Below are 21434 nucleotides of genomic sequence, written 5' to 3' on the forward strand. Positions count from 1 at the left end.
AATCCATGTCCAAGTCGACGTGCACAGCCCGCAGTTTATGCCCGCGTTCGGATCTTCCGGAACATGCATGCACCAGCATCTTGCGATTAGTTCATCACACCATGAAAATATTATTACTTTAGGAAGGATATAAACACACCGATTCTAATAATAATATAATCATGGTTTTAATAACTGTATTTTTTATGGTGCAAGATGTTTGGTAGGTACATCGCCAAAAATAATATTTGATACTATTATCATAGGTAAGAAATACCTATGATGTTATTTTGTAGTTTCATATAAATATGTACATAGAAAGCTTTGATAAATATTAATATTGTACGACACATACCTACCTACAGTTAAAACAAAAAAATGATTCGGTTGGTCGATGGTGTGCGTGAAGGTGGGGAGCCGTACTAAATACCTGGCAGGCGATGAGCGCGTATTCGTACGTATTCGTACGCATACAATCCACGAACCGAATCACTGTTTTGTTTTCCAACGATGGCCGATCGGCTAACGCGTCGAAAATGTGTTACTAAAGTTCATCATTACACGATTATATTATGCAAGTCATTTCGCATCACAGTTTCATTTTTAGCAAATTACAAACTTCTGCTCCTATTTTTTGCAGGGACGTACCAAGTTACAAACCAATTGCATTAGTGTTAACCATCGTCACCTTCGGCCTCTACAATCCGATGTGTATTTATTTATATACAATGGGACCATAATTTGGACGGCAATATCAGCCCTACCACTGTATTATTGTTATTAATTATAATTACAAACAATACATTCAACGCTAGGTACACGTAGAGATTAGTGATTTACCAAGTCAAACTGGCTAGAAACATTTTGAAATCGCTATAAGTATGCATTACAAAAATTTCTCACTACCTTCTTCTTATAGTATGGTATTAGGTTACGAATAAATTATGAATGTGTGTAGTTTTGACAATAATTTCTTTCCCGCCAATGTCTGTGATATGCAATGTTACCACCGTATTAAAATTATAGTAGGTACAAAACTTCTTAATTCCGTGAAAAATGTAAAATAAATGTCATACATACTACTTATAAGTTTACACAATATCTATCCCTGACATAATATTATAATTTTGAGGGATTCAATAAGGAAAATGTTCCGTCTACATAGTAGGTAGTTTTTTTTTCAGAAATATTATAACCTGTATACTTCTGTACTATTATCATCATAAAGAAGGATGGCAACACCGGTATAATGTATTATGAAATTCTATTTTATCGGATGTAGGAACAAATAATGCAGACTATCGTACGGTCTATAAAAGTAGGCATAACATTCCAGACTCATTTTAATAGGTTATCATGCACTGCCAGAAAATGGTCCAGGTAATTTGAAAAGAAGATACAACCCACTATATACCTAACAACGAATAATCACTTTGGTCAGTATCAATAAGTAGACATTTATTTGCATTCTTCATTATATCGTGGCTTCTACACTGGTCATGGTCAATTATGGATGCCAGTTGAATGTCCGTGGAAAAACTAAGATGCCAACATTAATTTGATGACATTACCAACGCACACAGCACACACACACACACACACACACACACACACACACACACTATCGAATGGCCGTAAAAAAGTTTGCTATAAATTCTTTTTACTTGTATACACATAAGGACATCTCGGCGTTAGTGCATGAAAGTGACAGTGAAAATGCAATAGCCTTGGCCGAGATGCATTAAACCAGTGCTCTTCAACAATTATTGTTCTATTAATAAATTAAAAAGCAAACAAACGGAGTTCGTGCCAAACTTCCTTCGCCAAACCATTCATAATGTTAAACGCAACGGTACCGGTCAAGACAATCTCTGTTGATAACAAGGCTATCCTAGATATTTTTAAGAAAATGAATAATATAAACAGCATGACATTAATTTCTAAATAAATATTTATATTAAAAAGTAATCTGCCGAATAGGATTGTTTTCGAGAGTCACTTGCTTTGAAGACCCAAGTATCAGCAGAGCGTTATTGTTGAAAAATTGAAGTAACATTGAAATATGTGCCTAGATACATATCATTTCTGCACATAAATAAGGGATATTGTATGCACTAATGATTTTCGAATAGGTATATATGGATACGGCAATAATTATTGATATAATATTTTTACTACCCATCTGAGTTTAGGTACACCATCAGCCTTCGTCCATCAGGTCATTAGACATATTCTAAACTATAATGCAATATAGTACAACAAATAATAATTGATGAATATAATAAATTAATAACTTCAGACGCATCGATTAAAAACGGCAACGCCGCCGAAAAGTGAGATCGCAGACTATGGAAACTTTGGCGCCAAAGTCTAGGCATTTGAGGGGTGAGTGCTCTCTCCCCCTTCTACAAAATATGGGTTAAAATGGGGTGTTGCGAAAATCAATAGTCGCCGGTTTGTACCCATGTACGCACGAGATGAAGATTGCTGGGATGAGAAACGGGGAGGAATGGGATGTGGAACGCGACAGGACCGCACACATTTGTTTGACTTCTTGCACATCAACAAGGGGCATGCTGATCGATCATGATTCTCCAGACACGACGAAAGAGTCACTCCCATCACCGGGCACTATACTAGGCGGGTTCCAACAGTATGAAATACATCGTAACAGATGAAAAAATTTTGGGATACTTTCCTATGTGGATTAAAACACAATCTATGCTGGGCACACGAAAATAAATAATAAAGTATGTATATATTTGTGCAGACCGCACTTACGTACACACAAGTTGGACAGGTACTGAAACAGCTGTTGAATGCACTTGGCAAGTGCAGTAAGGTACCTCATGTCAGTGGTCACATTAATTAATATATCAGCTCTTCATTTTGTTTTATAAATTTATAATATATAGGTACCTTTTATTTAAGGGCCCACATGCGCCACGTAGGTCAAAATGGAGCTTTTATGGTATTTTAAGACCATAAGCCTGGACATTCCTTAAACGTTGTAGATAATCTATTTATATAATTTTGAAGCCTTATTATCCTTTATATTTATGTTAAACATTTGATGACTGCATAAAGTATTTTTATTACATAAAATAGTATTCTTTTAAACCTCTCGATCTAATGTTTTAGAATATAGTTATATTTCAGTACATCCATGTGCAGTGGCAGTGGTGTTAAGATTTTTTAGATTTTTTTAGATATTTGCGATAAAAAGATATATATAAATCTGTGATCCCAAATTTGACAAGAATTAGGCATTTTATTATTCAAAAAATGGGCACGATTAACACATTTGAAGATAATTCTAAAGATACTGATTATAAGCTATGTCTTTGACTTTAACCATTCAAATGTGGTAAAACATCCTACGAATAATGATTGGTTTATAATAATAATTATTGACCTAAGACTAAGGTAGTATTTTTTTGAAATACGCCATTTCTTTTGCTGGAATGAAATGCCAATTTCGCTGATCGTCTTTTACCAAGTAAATATATAAACTGTAACCCGAACGAATACCCGTATTCCTGAGAGAGAAAAGACCGAGGTGTGTATGTATATTCAGATAGTCCACCAATAACTATTCTGTTTGAGTAGGTCAGTTTAATGATGTGACAATATAGGCAACTATTTTGCAGAAACAACCATTTTTCTAAAACCTAAAATATAGATATTGTATTATAAATAATATATTTTAGCTCTTCTGACACCTCAACATATTCCATACAGACTAAATATTATCACTGATTAAGGTCAGTGAAAATTTGTAAGTAGGTATCATAGATGTAATTTAATTTTGCAATATTGTCAATCCAATTAATCGATTAACTGGAAAATAGTTGTCACCGCAGTTACCAACTGGAGTCAGATGTGATGGTTGAACAACGGTTATCCAAGCTTATGCAAGTGCTTAATTACGTCTATTCCTAATCCATAATATAAATATTAAAGGTAGGTACAGTTACCTCGTGATTATAGACTTATAGCGTAAACAATTAGATTTTCTACAAACATATTCCACAGTCGCAGCCTCACCGTTGAGTGAGTAAACCGGTTAACGTCTTGCAATTATTTTGTAATCGATAAGTAGATATACATAAGTCACATAACAACACAACTACTTATCAGTGCCGCGATTGCGTAGGCCGTATAGAATCATTCATCACATGAAACCGAATGAAACGATAAAATCTACGCACAAAAATAACAATGTAACAACTTTCGTAGTCTTCCACAAATTGCTATAAATAATTTTTTATTTCACAGTGAAACCAATATAATATTATTGTACTCGACTGAGAGAAAATAACATCACATAAAACACCCTAGATCAGTTCCACACAGATGAAATATAATTAAGTAATATCATGGATCAGTGGCTCCCAACTTACGAATTGTTACCCCCTAGGGCTAGAGCAGAGGAGGGCAAACTGCGGCCCGCCGGGTATTTTTTTGCGGCCCGCCATCATTAATTGTACTTCTGATTATGAAACCCTTTTTTTATAATTTTTTAAAAAATATTGACAATAGATTAAAATTTGAAGAATTTGTTGTTTCGTAAATGTATTATCTCAGTACGTCTTCCTTGCGTCTCGTCTCACACTATGTAACCACTATTTTCTACGTTGAACATCGATTTCAATAGATATTGATAGTGTACCGACAGAGCTACAACTTGAGATTATTGATCTGCAGTGTGATACTGATTTAAGAGAATTACATCGTCGTGAAGAAATCTCCAAATTTTACAATGTCATTAATTCAGACAAATTCGACCAACTTAAAGATTATGCAAGAAAAATTTTCGTTATTTTTGGATCAATTTATATATGTGAACAAACATTTTCGATCATGAACCTCGATAAAAATTCTTTACGATCAAATATCTCTGATGGCCATTTACAAGCAGTTTTGAGAATATCAACTTCAAAATTAACACCTGAATTTTAAAAAATGTACAACAGTTTCATTCTTCTCACTAATTTTTTTTGAAATGTTTATTTTTCGTGATAATAAATAGTAAAATGATATTTTACTTGCGGCCCGCCGCTCATTTTGAATTCTTGAATTTGGCCCTCCATCCAAAAAGTTTGCCCCCCCTGGCCTAGAGGGAAAAGTTCTGTAACATTTAGGTCGTAATAGACCGGGGTTTGATACTTATGAAAATATATAGAAAGGATAATTTGCTGTTCGGTGATTTAAAAGTAGTAAAGATAACACCAATGGATATGTAAATATTAAATTTGTATATTTATGTTATTTAACTTGTCAGACGAGAGTGGTGTGGGCCGAGGAAAATGTATCTACCCTGAAAATCATTGAGAATGATTGTCAACGTCGTGAAAGTCATGAATTAGATGTGATATCGAAAAAATGTAACTACTTAACACATTGTTTTCATAGTACCTACTCATTTCGTATTACTTATAAAATAAATGCATGCCATCATTATTGATAAAGTACTAAAAAAGACCCACCCACCATCAGTTTGGATCTATCCACTGATGGATGAATGTCTCCAAGCTGATCCCACTATTCTCGGCATTGCGTACTTCCACCAAAACATAACTATTTCGAAATTTTCAACCTCCTTGATACTACTCACTATTGGATAACTGGATATAATATACAAAATGTGTCTCTTTCGGTTATCTATGTATACATATCGCACCCCCAATAAACTGTCTGAAGTCTGAATTGGTCATTTTGCAGAATATGTATACAGTGAAACCCCGATTCTACGGTTTTCAAGGGACCCTAAAAAATAAACGATAAATGCGGGATATAATATAGAACTCGTTTTTCTCCTGGATTTTTTTCGACGTCTTGAATTATTTTCCGTTTCCCAGCTAGAGTTCTAGTTTTCTTCATTGGGGGCATTTTAGTTACGACTTGGTGATACGAGATGCGAGGCAAGCTTGAGCACCGACCGACCTGTGCAAACAAAGTGACGATAGCGAATTTTAAAAACTTTGTTTTAGTTTATATCGCTGGATTGTTTCTGGTGTCTTCACTTAGTTACAACTTTCAACCATTGACGAATGAAAAATAAAATTACATCAAAATTTTAGTCCGCCAGAATCATTCCATAAAAAATATGCTTTGTAGAAAATAGATAAATACAGATGAAAATTACGGAATAATGAACTCCATCTGCATTGTAATAAACATAAATTGCGAAATATTATTACTTTAATTTAAAATAATAGAAAATGATTAAATGTTATGGGATATTTTGAAAGAGAATTGTTATACTTAAATACATATTATATGTACCTACCTAATACGTTGCAGTAAGGTAATTAATACAGATTTTTTTTATCAGACTTCAATAACCTCTTCTGAAAAAACCACTATAGCAAATAATACTTATCCAACCACACACACACAACTCTATAACTACCGTGTCACGACTAAAGACAGTATTTTACTGGGGTTGCAATATCGTCGCTATAGGATTTGTTTCCCGAATATCCATTTTTGTCGAAATCGACATTTTAATGCAGTTCAATTTCTTTTATCGAACTCTACCGAAATCATTTATAAAAACAATATATTTTTATCTAGGAACAGAGATATTTAAAAAAAAAACCCGAATACGCCATGTTAAGTTACAATTACTCCGTGGTGTTCTCCCGAATGTCCAACTATTCGTACCTGAATATCCAAGTAAATTTCGGTCAAAATATATCTCTGGCTGAGTGTTTATTTCCCGAATATGACTTTAGCCAATCAAACCGCGCTTACGCCGTGCATCTCGCTCCCATATTCACGCTGTCTAGCTCTAAAACAATCACGCCCACTCTCATATATTTCGGCCGTCGGGAGACTTCTTTCAAATTTCGTCTTATTGATATTGTTTTTAACGTTACTATTGTTTTAATAGTGAATTCATCAAATTTGAAGAGATCATTCATAGCTGATACATCACCAGTTTGCCCTGTACTTACAGTAGAGTTGTGGAAGTGAGTATTTTAACCTAAATAACTGCATTATGTTTTGATAAATGACACAAAATCCCAACGGTTATATGAATTCTACAGTATGACCCGGCAACTACTATGACGTAAAAAATAATTATTATTTCAAATTATTATTAATCAAACATTGTTTGTCTTATCTTTTTAATCGAGGTATTTCTATGAAAATAAAGGCGATGCTATTATTTATTTTTGAATGCGCTGATAGTTAATTTAATTTAATATGTATGTTAATAACTATTTATATGGTGGATATTATATACTTAGGATATTGGTACCTACCTAATATTAGCAGCCAATGGTAATTAATTTATACATGCTATTATTTTGTGTTGTTATTCCTTACAATAGTAAATATATAATATTTATTTGGTGGTTTGTAATAAGTTTAATTGTCAATTATAGAAATATATAGATATAATAATATACAGATATATATTAAAAGATTTTTTTTTTTTTGGAAAAAGTATTAATATAAAATTGTTAGCAAGTACGAGTAAGTACCATCATAAAATATTGGAGAAATGACCGTGACGTCGGTTAGTAATTGAAGTAGTAGATACCTTATAATATATTTTCTCAGAAGTGATTTAAAAAAAATATGTAAGTATGTTTAATTATTAGAATGGTACATTCTTAAATCTTGTGAATTATTCGTTCAATAAAAAAATAGTTAATTACTTAAAAACTATTTTATTACTTAATCCGAAAAAAACCGAAAAAGCGATTGCCGCATGTTATTATTACATACGAACTTGGGTAATTACGATCATTAAGTATTTAAATAGTAGAGGTAATTATTAACAATTATCGTGTAAATAAATATAACATTTGAGGCACGTACTTTTTGACCACTCAGTAATCTGTGGGCCGTGCAGCAATACGCTACGGTCTTAAATCCCGAACGTCCATGTTTTTTCCCGAATATCCATTGTTCTGAGAGAGCGCTAAAAATTTCCCGAATATCCACAGTGAGTACTTGTAAATAAAACGCATTTTTTGTGCATTTAATGATTTATACCAGTATATTATTCTTGGAATCTATTTTTAGATACTGTTGCAATCATACAGTATAGAAAGAATGATTGATACATCTACTGATATTAAAATATACGACAGTGAAATTTGTTTTTCGTCTCCTGTAAAATTGACATTTGGTCTATTCGGGAAACAAATCCTATAGCGACGATATGCCATCATATTTTATAAAATGTACAGATTCAAGGTTACAGTGGCAGTGTCGACTGTCAAAGGATGTATGAAATTATTTATTTATAAAATCATAAGTAATATTTCTATAAAAAATAACTATAACTGTAAGTACTTACGTACTTCAGAGAAATATTTAAGATTCACAAGTTAAGTATATATAAAAGATGATATTTAATACCTATTCCACATAATTTGTTAATGGTCAAGACCAGTTTCGTCCGCTTACCTGGACATTATCATTTTCAGTAAACGATATGAAAAATATATTAGATACATATTAAGTACTTAAATAATATTATGTTTGACTAACAAATTAAATATAATAATTTTATTATTCGTTGAAGGAATGTACTTATTAGATACCATGATTGAATTCCTTACAATATTGCATACTATTCATATTAAGTAGTTAATGTATTCTGTGCATTATATTAAGTACATATGTACTCAAATGTAATTATTTAATAATTATTAAGCATATAATTTTCATATAACATTGTACATACTTAATGCAAGTGTTCGATAAATAATTTAATTGTATGAAATTGTTCGAATGTCCTGCAAAATTGGACTAAACTGATCCTGGTCTGTATTTAAATTTAAATTATTATTTATTTAAGGTACATGGAAAAGTGTTACTTATTGTGTTTAATTCAAACTAATTCAGTGTCTTCCCAAGAAGAATTTACGGTTCAATAAATCGTTTTAAAATAAAGTTTATTCTGAAATTTTGCAGTCAAGCTATAGGAGAAAACAATTTTCCGCATTTCGCCACTGCAATGTAGTGTAAACATTTAACAATTACGTAGCACCTAAACAAAATAATATGTGTAGTGGGGGCGGGGCATTCTATTGTTGTGAATTTGTTTATTTTTATTACACCTTACTACGTACCGACGTGCCTGCTTTCACAGATAACTGTGTTGCTGGTCGGACGGTCGGTGTTGTGACGTGACAAGGACTAGGTTAGAGGAGGAGAGGGAGAAAACAAACGGTGCGAGAGTGGAATGCAACACCAGACACGGCTGCGGCAATCAATACAGAGACCCAGTAGGCCTGAAGATTCAGGGAGACGGCCCAAAACCGACCCGCCGACCGTGGCGGACGGCTCATAAAATAATAATTTAAATGAGATTTGATACCCGCATTATTGAACAGTAAACTCATTAATTTCCAGAACTATAGAAAAATTACATACTATTAATATTATATTGCCTTAATTGACTGATTACCAAAAGATAGGATTTAAGAAGGCTCAGTGGTTTTGACAAATGGCCAGTAACTAATTATTATCCAAATAAATCTGATAACGTACCTCAATATTATGAGGTTGCATATCCGCCTCTGAGACATTTATTTCGTTTTATACACATGACAAGATATAAAAAAAATAACGATGCAAAATATTATTTTGTCAAGACACTTTCGTTTTCGTGACAATTTATCTGTTACTGGGAAGGTAACTCAATAACCGCAAAAAATATATTATCGCAGGACACACGTCTTTGAGTCGCATGATGGTGCCTATCGTGCGGTTGTCCTGTTTAATAGCACAATCCGGAGTTTCTCAAAGATATTCCGCGGGAGTTGATGAAATGTAATTTTGATCACAGGATTGAAGAAAACTAGCTAAAAATATTGCCAGACGAAGCGAAGACGAATCAGATTATTAATTGTATAGTTAACCATTACAGTCATACATATTATTACCATTCGGCACTGCGTTTTGCATTCAAATGTCCAATAACATTACGAATGTTTTTGGTAAATAATCACAGATTTTGACCCTCGTACACCAATGCGTAAGATAGAATGGTGCTGGAGTCTTGTAGCAGTGCAGGCGACTCATTTAGGTGGTGGTACTGTTACTTTCAAATGACACAAACACCGTTCCAAAGCGATTTCGTCGTGACCGCAATGCCAGAAGAATCTGTCCTTCCTCTACATATTTGCTTCTTATAACTGGGATTCGGGGTTCGATCCCGGCGAGTTCACAAAACGTTTTCCTGTTTTTTTCATGCCAGTGTGTCTAACCTCTAACAAGTATCACACAACCGTTATTGGGTTTCTATTATTAAAAGAATAGAACAATAATAATTTAACAAGCAAACATTTTGTGGTTATCCAAAAAAGCATACGTACCTACTTGCCGACAAACTCACAAAACCAAACTAATTATATTTGTCACTCTAAGGCATAAAGCCCATTGACGCAGCGAGTGCGGCGCTCGCGCAAAATTTCTACAAGTGGCGCGTAAATCATCGAAAATACAACGTAATCAAATACGCCAGCGCCCACTGGATTTGGCGACGCATTATACGCGCCCGCCGCATGAATCATCGTTTTTTCGCGAATCACCGCTTCTCGGCGATACGAATGAAAGAAAATACAATGGAGTCCATTCATTGAACACAGCGAGCAAAATCATGCTCTGGACGGCGTCGTCGATCGACGGGCGAAAAGTCATTATTTAATAACAGAGAACGCATTGTTTAATTTTATTGCATGTCCTTTATTTCGCTGGTTGAATAATGTCGTCGTAAATATTTATTACAAGCCCCGAAATAATATAATATTTTTATTGCTTTGTTATGAGAGACGCTGTAAAAATAATTGTTTTGTGCTGCTTGGGCCGCTTATTACATAGGTGAAGGGTAATGCGCGGCGAGAGACGTGTGATTATGGTTATGAATAAACACTTAATACGCCGACTTCGCCCGCTCGACGCGTTCTGTGGGCACCATCGCTAAGGATTTTTTTACATTACATTTCAATGCGAGATAAAATATGTTCACTGACTCGTACATTGCAATTTTGGATCTGAACTGTGGAGAAAATAAGAAATACATTTCCAACACTTGTAAATTGAACATGTAAAAAATCGCAGCAAGAAGAAAAGTATGGGACGCCCATGGAACACAAAATTAATGGGAACTGGCTTTCCCTGCTTATTGTGGTATAACGGGCTACGGATATCGAGTGTGGAAAAATATGGGATAAACTTAAACACGTGATAAAGAATTTATTTTCAATAATTATTTATGTATGATAATATGCATTACAGTTTCGCCACGCAAATGTAACGTCCATTCAATATTTAGGACAGTTGGCACGCTTTGTTATACTTGGGTATTATGGACTGACCGTCGTACAGTACCCTTCTTCACAACCTTGATCCATGAACCATGGCGATGGCTTTTATATTTGTTAATCTGTTCAGTGGCTACACCAAACTATTGAAGAAGTTCCGTTATGTCGTAAAACATAAATGCTTACTAAAATTAATTGGGCTGACTCAATTAGCATTCTGACAATTATTACCAATGCCACTGCAAAACGAGGCATATAGATATCCTCACCATGAAATGAGGTGGTTGGTATCGGCATACGAATATTCGTCGTTCCCCGTCGGACCATGTTGATTGAAAATGTAATAACTATAAATGACCCGCAAAAGAGACTTTCATTCAGTCCTAAGTTAGGTGCAAATAACTTCTAATTCACGACGATAGGTTTTCGATTTATATAATTTACGCATCAAGAAGCAACAGCATATTTAGAAATGAACACATTTTATATTATGCTATTTAGAATATTATAATATTATACTATATCCCAGTGGCGAAGGGTGGAGGTAGGCTGTTAAAATCCAACGTATTTGTTTTCATTGAACTAAGACTACAATGTGTAGTGTTAGTTTTTAAAATGCAGTTCTCCGGCCTCACCCAACCCATATAGTAGATAACAGTCAAACAATATTTTATAGATAGAAGACTTATGTTTTATCGATTATGGTTTGATTTAGGCAGGGTTTAATGAATTTAAAAAAAACTAACTACCACCATCTGTAATATTCATGTATTTTTAATTCAACGAAAACAAATAAGTATGACTGACAAATTTTATATTTATGTTGAATCTTAACAGCTTACCTCCACCCCTCGCCTATGCTATATTCAGAGGAAATAATATTATATTGATTTTACGAAGAATATTACTCATTCGCCGAACGCATTGGACCCTTGCTCTGGATCAAACAAGACGTGCATTCTACCAATTACACCACCGTGTCCCACTGATGTGTAACGCTACTAGCCCAAGTATAGCAACACTAATCAACTTATAATTGCCATACTGGTAATAATAATGTTGATCGTGAGTGGAAAGGTAGTTGAGTGTACTGAATTTAAATTATAATGCTATTCTTCTCTAACGATAATTACTGAGCTGTGAAAGAATAGCAGAACACCCGCAGTGAGTTGTGAGTGAGAATCCCACAGCGGCGTTAAAATTCATGTTATCCAAAGCAAGGACCCGATGGGTTGAGCAAATAGTCAACAACCACTCGTCGTACAGAGGTCTGATAAAGTAATATCGACTCTGTGGAACGTGGTATTATAATCTTTTTTTGGAAATTTTGGCTCGTGTAACTACTTTCCATTTCATGTATACCTCACTATATTGCTCGACAGCTGAGTGGTTGATTGATATCTAAATTATGTAAGTACTTACCTATACATTTTATTTTATTTTTTTACTATTACTAGTATTTACTATACGAAACCAGTACAATTATTTAATACAAAAAGTGGAATCAGTACAAAAAATGCATTTTTTATTATAATTATTAAACATAATATTATTATATTTGGCCTAAATGTGTTTTAGAACATATTATGTACTCGGTTACCTGCATGCGCTCATGAAACTTTTATACACTGTCAATGTAGAAGGTTATTACAAGAAAACTAAAAATTGTGATAATTAAGATATGCTATTTGTGGAAACTTATTTCAGTATCTTCCGTAATGACTTGAAATACCTGTCCCTTCGGCTAATTTCGTTTAGTTTATATTCCTATAAATTATTCATTATTTGTATTCACGGACTACCTTATATAAAAAGGGGGAATGTTTTAAATAGGTACGAGGCATTATGTAAGTATGTATAGGTTATTATGAAGGCATTGTGCATTTCCAAATTTCCAAGTTAATATAGGGTAGAATCGCACAGCAGGAATTTGGGGGAAAGAAAGATGAAGTTTCGTTTTTTAATATGTACGTAAATCTTTTACACTTTGCAACATTGGACGGGACGGAGCTCCAGTGCCCGCGAAACATTTTGAGAAGTTCCGGTAAAGAGTTACATGACATGGAAGTGACACGAAAATGAGGTCAAGCTAGAAAAGTGATTTCCAAAATTTTTAGTTTGGCGGACCCTTAGAACATTTTTTAAAATCTTTAGGAATCCTTGCCTATCTGATATAATAATATATAAATATACATAGTATAGTAAAAATAACAAATGAACTAGGTATGTAATATTAAAGAAGTGTTAATTGAGTCGTATAATCATATGTAGAACTGTGCACTATTCATCGTTTCGAGATGACGAAGAACGCTTTGTTGGATTTTTGAGTTTTATAAAAGCATAAAATATTTTTCTACTTTTAGAAATTAGAAATACACAACAGAATTTACGTATGTCAGAATTCTGATTGTTGTAAATAATTAAATATACATGTTTTAAAAGTGAAGAGTGCTACATTTGATACTCACATAGTATACAGTTCTGTCTTTGTTACCAAGGTTGTGTAACGTTCTGTATTTGATCCCAAACAAGTGTGGATGACGTCACTAAGAAGTAGTTCAAATTTACCAGTGCAGTACATCATTATAATAAAAATAATGTATTTTTTTATTTATAGATTTCAATTTTAATAGGAAACTACATAAAATTTATAATACTTTATTTTTAAATTGATTAAATATTGTGGGTATTAAAAAATAACATGAAACCATAAACATACAGGGAGACAGAGATATTATTGTATGACATATTTTATAATAAAGAAAATAGGACATATTTTCCAATGTATTAGGTATTAAGAATAATAACGGAATAAAATCTATACTATAAGTTCATTTAGAATGTCATCTTGTATTTCACCTAAGTTCACGTCCCCCGAATCTCGTAAATTATTCCGGGAGTTATTTTCACCAAATGTTTTTTTTATAGAATTGGAGAGTACCTAGGTAAAGTTTACCATTGTGGCCCATAATGTTAGTTAATAATATATTCAAAAACTTCTTTCACTTGGCAACCTTTTTGCAACTGTAAATGGACGAATCGTATCAATGTTATTATTTTTCATGTATAAATATTCTTTAGTTTCCCGTAGTCTGATGGATATAAATTCTCTACCTGGACTAAAACATTCCGCTAACGTTTTGAACGCTTCATATTTCTTTTGCACTCAGAAAACTTAATATGTTATCGATAAGAAAAAAGGAATGAAATAAGCAGTTCACAGAAAATAAATAACAAAAGATTTAAGAACACAAACAAAAAGTGAACAAAAACAATCCAAATAATTATAGAAACTATTCTTGTTGGTGGAGAGGGGTGATATTGTTTTAATCTAGTTTTAATAATATAAATAAAATTTCATAAAAACAATTGTACTAAAATCCACTTTATTTTATGAATCAGGAGCGGTTTATTCTTATAGGAAAATTTTCAACTGAGGTTTCATTCTTCCGATGATGAAAAAGAATTAGCACTATGTATTTGAAATAGTTTAAACTTGGATAAATAAAATTAAATTAAAATATTTAATAAGTAATATTTTCAAAACATTTGATGTAGGTACGCCTTTGGATTTTACACGCACTGACCTGCCAACTTTGTCGATTTTTGCCTGTTATTTTCAGGATTTCTGCTTCTCTTGCGACCTTTGTTTATTATTACTGGTGTTGGTTGGTATTTATATGTTTTGGTAAAAAAAAACCATAAAAAAACTCAACTTTAAACACGGCATGTCAACAGTCACAACTGAACGATACGTATGAGCGGGCATATTGTGACGTCACTTAGGGCAACACTATGATTGGTCGAAACCATAGAGGTATTAAATTAAAGAGGGGCAAGGAATCAGCTTTCTCATACAGCTGAATGAAGCAGGCCAACAATAGCCAATAACTTACGAAAATAGCGACGCGATAAAAAAAATTCAGGGCATCACAGAGGATTTACTTTGGCCATTATAACGTACCCATATAATATAAAGTTAACGTTCAAATTTTGCCACAAATTGATTACCAGCCCGCCCCACCATACTTTTTCGTCATACAAGCCGGCTTCACCATATTTTCATATAACCTGCCGCCCCTAGGTCGAAACCGAACAGTTCTACTTGTGTTTCCAAAGACGTGAACAGTTCTAACTTTGATACCAAGCCCTATTTTCTTTCACGATTTTATACCACACAGATATGATTTTGGTTAGAATATTATATTGCTAGTCGTACATTATGATCAGAAGAATAATGTGGCATACTTAGTTCAATTTCGACATATACGCGCAGTTCTACTTTTGATACGAGGGTGGGTCAATAAGTCCTTAGAAAATCTGACAGGTGGCGCGACTAGTACTGTAAGCGGTTTGTTTTCATGCAGCGGCACTACCGATTCAGTATGCTGCGAAGTTTCAATCAGATTGGTCGGGTTGTTGTGTGTTTCTCGTACATTTAAAAAAAAAATTGCTTGTTTACAAAAATGGAGAAAATTGAGTTTAGAGCTGTTATTAAACATTTTAATATAAAAGGGTTAACAGCAAAGGAAATAAAAAATGAGTTGGATTTAGTTCACCGCATATCTGCTCCTTCACTTGCAACTATTTATAACTGGTTAAATGAATTTAAACGTGGTCGTACATCAACAAAGGATGAACCACGCTCAGGACGTCCTGTAGAGGTGACTACACCAGAAATGATCAATAAAATCCACGATATGGTGTTAAGTGACCGAAGATTAAAGTTGAGTGAGATAATTGAGGTTACAGGGATCTCAAAAGGTAGCGTCATTTCTATTTTACATGACAAATTGGGCATGAAAAAAATTTCTGCAAGATGGGTGCCGCGTTTGCTCACAATCGACAATAAACGCAATATGGTGGTGGCCTCTAAAGCCCTGTTGTCGCTCATGCAACGCAATCCGGATGAATTTTTTCGTCGCTTTGTGACTGTAGATGAAACATGGATACACCACTATACTCCCGAGACGAAAGAACAGTCAAAGCAGTGGATTGCGAAAGGCGAACCATGTCCAAAGAAGGCGAAAACCGTAAAATCAGCTGGTAAGGTTATGGCTACTGTATTTTGGGATGCACGTGGAATTATTTTCGTTGACTATTTGGAAAAAGGAAAAACAATAACAGGGGATTGTTATGCATCTTTATTGGACCAGCTAAAAAACAAAATTGAAGAAAAACGGCCTCATTTAAACAGGAAAAAAATCCTCTTTCATCAGGACAATGCCCGTGTTCACACATGTTTACGATCAATGGCTAAAATTGAAGAATTGAAGTTCGAATTGGTCGACCACCCACCGTATCGCCAGATTTAGCCCCCAGTGACTTTTTCCTTTTCCCAAACTTAAAAAAATGGCTAAGTGGACAACGTTTTTTTTCAAATGAAGAAGTCATCGATCGGACAAATGCTTATTTTGAGGACCTTCCGAAAACTTATTTTTCTGACGGTTTAAAAAAAATTGAGAAACGTCTAACCAAGTGTATTGAGCTCCAAGGAGATTATGTTGAGAAATAAAAAAAAATACAAAAATAAAAACTGTTTTAATGCTTTTTTCTAAGGAATTATTGACCCACCCTCGTACTATACGACTCAACTATTCGGATACACGAGTTATAATAGTTATATATTATGAACATAAATTCCCACATTATCCAAAAACAGTGTGCCGGCAAATATAATACAAATACAATAAATTAATACAATACAGTGAGTGTATGTAACTTGAACGTGAATATATTAAGGCTATACCTACCTCAGTTGAGGCATGGTCTAAAAAGATCGTAGCTAGGCGATGCGCGGATTGTGCAAATGACGCGTGCCGAACGAAATATAATTTGTCATATAAATCCAATATGCGTCCATTTAATTTAATGTTCTATTAGTAACAATAATAATATATTCATTGACATGTATTCTTTTTCAAGTAAATGGGTAACGTTTTTAGTCATCTTTACACGATTTAAGAATTAATACCCCCGTCGCCATCACCAAACAAATTGACGTGTTCACAGCTCGACGTACGCTCTCCGATTGCCAGCGACTCCAAAATTTCGTCGCACCAGTGTTGCCAACCGTACTATAATTATAGTACAATACTATAATTTTGAATCCGCAAAAAATGTTAAATACTATACTTTTACGCAAATATCATAAAAATACTATAATTTTCTTAATAAGGATTCTTTAATAAGGATTCGAGATGAAAAATGTTCCTGTACTATAGTTTTTTCTGAAATACTATAATTTTTACCCTTTTGTACTATAATCAACATAGAAAAATATGGCAACACTGCGTCGCACCTATAGTTGAAAATTATTTGCCGTTTCATTGAGGTACCTACCGTCTTAAACAATTTAACAGAAACAAAAGGAACAAACTGTCATTTTATTCTTTCACTCACTGCTGCTACAAAAATACCACCTTCGCAAACTCGTCCTGCATACTTACGCGGACACGGTTGAGAATCACTGAGGCAGTCCGGTGTGTAACTTTGTATTTTGTATTTTTAAAAAAATACTAAGCTTAACCAGAATACGTAGTTACAAATTAGGTATACATATATTGGTGAACCCAAAACATACTTAGAAATAGGTATACGCTATAAAAGTATCATCAAAGTGTACCCAAATGATATGATCAGCTATGATTAATGCCAGCATGATAATGTCAGAATTTGTGACGGAATGGTTCAGTCACGACCGGAGTCAGACAGGGTTGAGTCCTTGCACCGTTTCTCTTCATCACCCTCTTTGACTTCATACTTCGAAAGTCAATAAAACCTGACCCCTGACCGAGGCATACCCCACAATGACACTGTGTGACCTGGAATACTCCGATGACACAGTCATATTCGACAACTCAATCGACGGCATACATGACACAATTGACAGGCTGTATGACAATAATTGTTGGTTTGAAAACCAACGTGAAGAAAAACAAGGTTTTGTGCAATAGCACCAGTAGATAGATCCAGATTTTCGCAATAAAGAGAGCTCGCTATCCGAATGGGAATGGCTGGAGCATGGCCCTCACAAGGGGAGGGCTGACAGGGCTCTAGCCTGGGAGCCCGGCGCGACGGGTAGACCAGATAAGTAAGATAAACACACATCAAAAATGTACATTAATAGCAAAAAAAATATTAAAATTATTTCATTATTTAATTATTGAATGAATTTAATTGTTTAATTCAGTTATTTAAAATAGCACTATTTTACTTCGAGGGTAGTGGTGTTGTGATGCAATTTTTGATTAATGTGTCGATACCCGACAACTCCATAATTGAAGTGGATTTATTCATAAACACAGAACACCCCTAATTTTACCTCGAACACCATTTGAAAAATGCTACCATATAGCGTCATACTGCCTTTTATCTTAGTGTTACGTAGGGGGCCCGCCAACGATGCTAGTTTGGGGGCCCGGTTTAGGATCTGGGGGGTATGGGCTGGAGCAACATTCAATTCGATGTCGAGTGTCTGGGACTACAACTGTACTCAGTTAAAACCAAATGCCGCCTATTTGACGTTTGCATGCTGACGGTACTGCTTCACAGTAGCAAATCATGGCCCCTTACGAAGACTCATGGCAATCATATACTGAGCTTCGAGAACAGATGATTGGATATTGGATGTGCGGTGGGTATGACTTTCAGACTAACAAGAGATAAGAGAGCGAACCAAGCAGCCTCTTATCACGCTGAGAGTGAAGAGGACGTTGGACCTGGTCGAGCCAGGTACTGCGGACGAAGAAGAGAACATCATCCTGGCTTGCCTGCTCTTCAAGCCAACCGGATTCCGGCGTCCTAGAAGACCGCTAAATACAAACTATAGTGTATGGGTACGGCGGCGCAACGGAATGCTGGTATGACCAGTAATGACGCAAGAAGATTGACAAACGATAGGGCTTCTTGGAGGCGCCGTGTGGTGTCCATATGCTCCAGCTAAGGGGCGGACATGGCCGAAGAAGTAATTAAGGTAACAGGCTATCTAATAGCGATCTATAAGTAGATGCATGGATATAATATTAATTATGGAAAACGATAAGGGAGACAGGACTAAAACCGCAGAATGCTAGTAATAAACTGCGCGGGCGTTCATTAGCAATGTGGGTTAATGGTATCCTCTGCGTAAGCGGTCGTCGACCCGAAAAACGACACGAGGACGCTATCACCCCAAAGTGGAAAATCGATATCCTCGAAAAAGGATTGTGCCATCGGCAAAGGGAGTGGGGCACGAAGGGCACGAGCCGACAGCGGGAGAAAATGGAGGTTTCAGGGAGAGGGGGCGTGTCTGGGCGCGCACGCACGCGACTCCCGCAAAATGCGTCTGACTCGGGATCCATACTACGTATACAACGCTCTGCCGACTTCGATTCATGCCAATGGAATGCAGGAATGACAGTAATTTTTATTATGTTGAATCAAGCCGAGTCAATTCATAATACCATGGTTAGATACTAACCGAGTAACTAACGACACAGCAGTTTTTAATCGTGGTAGAAACATTATAAAACAATGGTTTTAAATTTTGCATCATTTTCGCAAGATAACCAACCTGACCTTCACCACTTAACAAAACGGTTTTAAAAACCAATACTATCGCTAGGGGACCAACTAGCCCACTTACCGCATATAATTATTGTCAAGTCAATGCATACAATGCATTCAAGCATTCAAATTAAGGACATAATGTGTAGTGTTCAATCAATAATACAAGTTAAAAGAAAAACATTGTAACGTCGACGTGCACAATATGAGTTTGCATAGAATGATAAATCGTCTACCGTTTACGTTCATCAGTTTTATGAATGTCATCAATTCAGTTGGGTTGGTTCGCTTTCACTACGGTAGGGCAACAAGTGTATCAACTATAAAGCTTCGGTACGTTTGTAAACATACAATGCGGAGAAATCCGATCGATACACTGCTACTGCTACTGCTAAACTTATAGAAATACACTTTGACAATGAAATACATGGAAAAAATAAAAACATGCCGCACTATAAAATCAAATAAAACAGAAATTAATATAAGTATTAATAGGTAGTGAATGCGCATAAATTAATAACATCGATGCCAGCTGCGTCTGATTAGACTTGGAGCAGATAAGTCCAACTGCAAGTAGTCTGTGTTCTACTTACTATCCAGTAACAAAACTAGCAGTCATCTATCCAACTGTAACATACTCTCCCATTGTCATTTTTCAACCTGAACAAACGTACCATGTTTGGCTTACGACACTGGGCGTTACAAATCAAACAAAAGCACTTGTCTATCACTATCACAAATAAATGGGTGTACATTACTCTTGAGGTACCTACTCAAGTTATCATTCGTCGTGACAATAAGATTGATAAGTTTTGGTATTCTTTTGGGCACTCATTGGACCCATCGTTAAATTGTTTTCCTACTGTGCAAACCGCCTATTGCGCGACAGTAAAGGGACTGCGCTTCAGTTTAAAACGCAGGGATTCACGCCAACTCTTTCTCTCACTCCTTTGACAGGCCATGTGTAGTGCAATACGAATCAATTAATTTGAGATCAGGCGGACTTACTCGTAATTAATTTGAACAGGACTTGCACAGAAGCTAGTTAAGGAAATTTGATAAATGCTTTCCTATCAAAATCACAATGAATTCGTATTACGAGTACCTATATTAGAAATGAATTTACACGCCTTTTACATATTCACGACTCGATTCATATGAGCCTTTGGTGCAATAAACCACAATACCTACAATATTTTTTACAACTTCGACTGGATTAATATATTAATAATTGCTAGGGCAATGGCAATATCATTACAATAGAACTAAATAATAAAAGTATATGATTTGAGAAGACATGGGAGGTATATATACCTACGTATACTCGTACTGAATCAATTAATGAATGTTAAACATAAGATAGACGATGTGATGAAAACCTTGTATTTTTATAGATGACTTGAAATGTATAAATACAATCATTTGTTTAATATGTTAGAAACAAAAACAATAAGTTATCTTACCAGTGCCACGACACTGTCGATGGCTCTGTTGAAACGGTCACACAACGACTTCATGCTGTCGAATGACCTGGTATCATAGTCGCTGAGGATGTTTAGCTCCAGCGCCGACTTCATCTCCGGCAGATCCTCGCATACCCATCTGTCAACATCA

The 21434-nt window shown here is 34.9% G+C and overlaps 1 protein-coding gene across 5 annotated transcripts in view; it reads right to left on the reverse strand.

The window, feature by feature from the left end:
• Positions 1-21434, reverse strand: part of gpp (DOT1 like histone lysine methyltransferase grappa) — an 81218-nt gene that overhangs the window by 48140 nt on the left and 11644 nt on the right. For all 5 annotated transcript variants that reach the window (XM_085947591.1, XM_085947590.1, XM_085947589.1 and 2 more), the window contains exon 3: positions 21284-21422. In XM_085947591.1, the coding sequence (XP_085803717.1) occupies positions 21284-21422 (139 nt within the window). The remainder of the gene's footprint in view (positions 1-21283; positions 21423-21434) is intronic.

This window comes from Rhyacophila brunnea, unplaced genomic scaffold (genome assembly GCF_057557595.1).
Source record: "Rhyacophila brunnea isolate RB1 unplaced genomic scaffold, BYU_Rbru_1.0 scaffold_2, whole genome shotgun sequence".
NCBI classification, from domain to species: domain Eukaryota; kingdom Metazoa; phylum Arthropoda; class Insecta; order Trichoptera; family Rhyacophilidae; genus Rhyacophila; species Rhyacophila brunnea.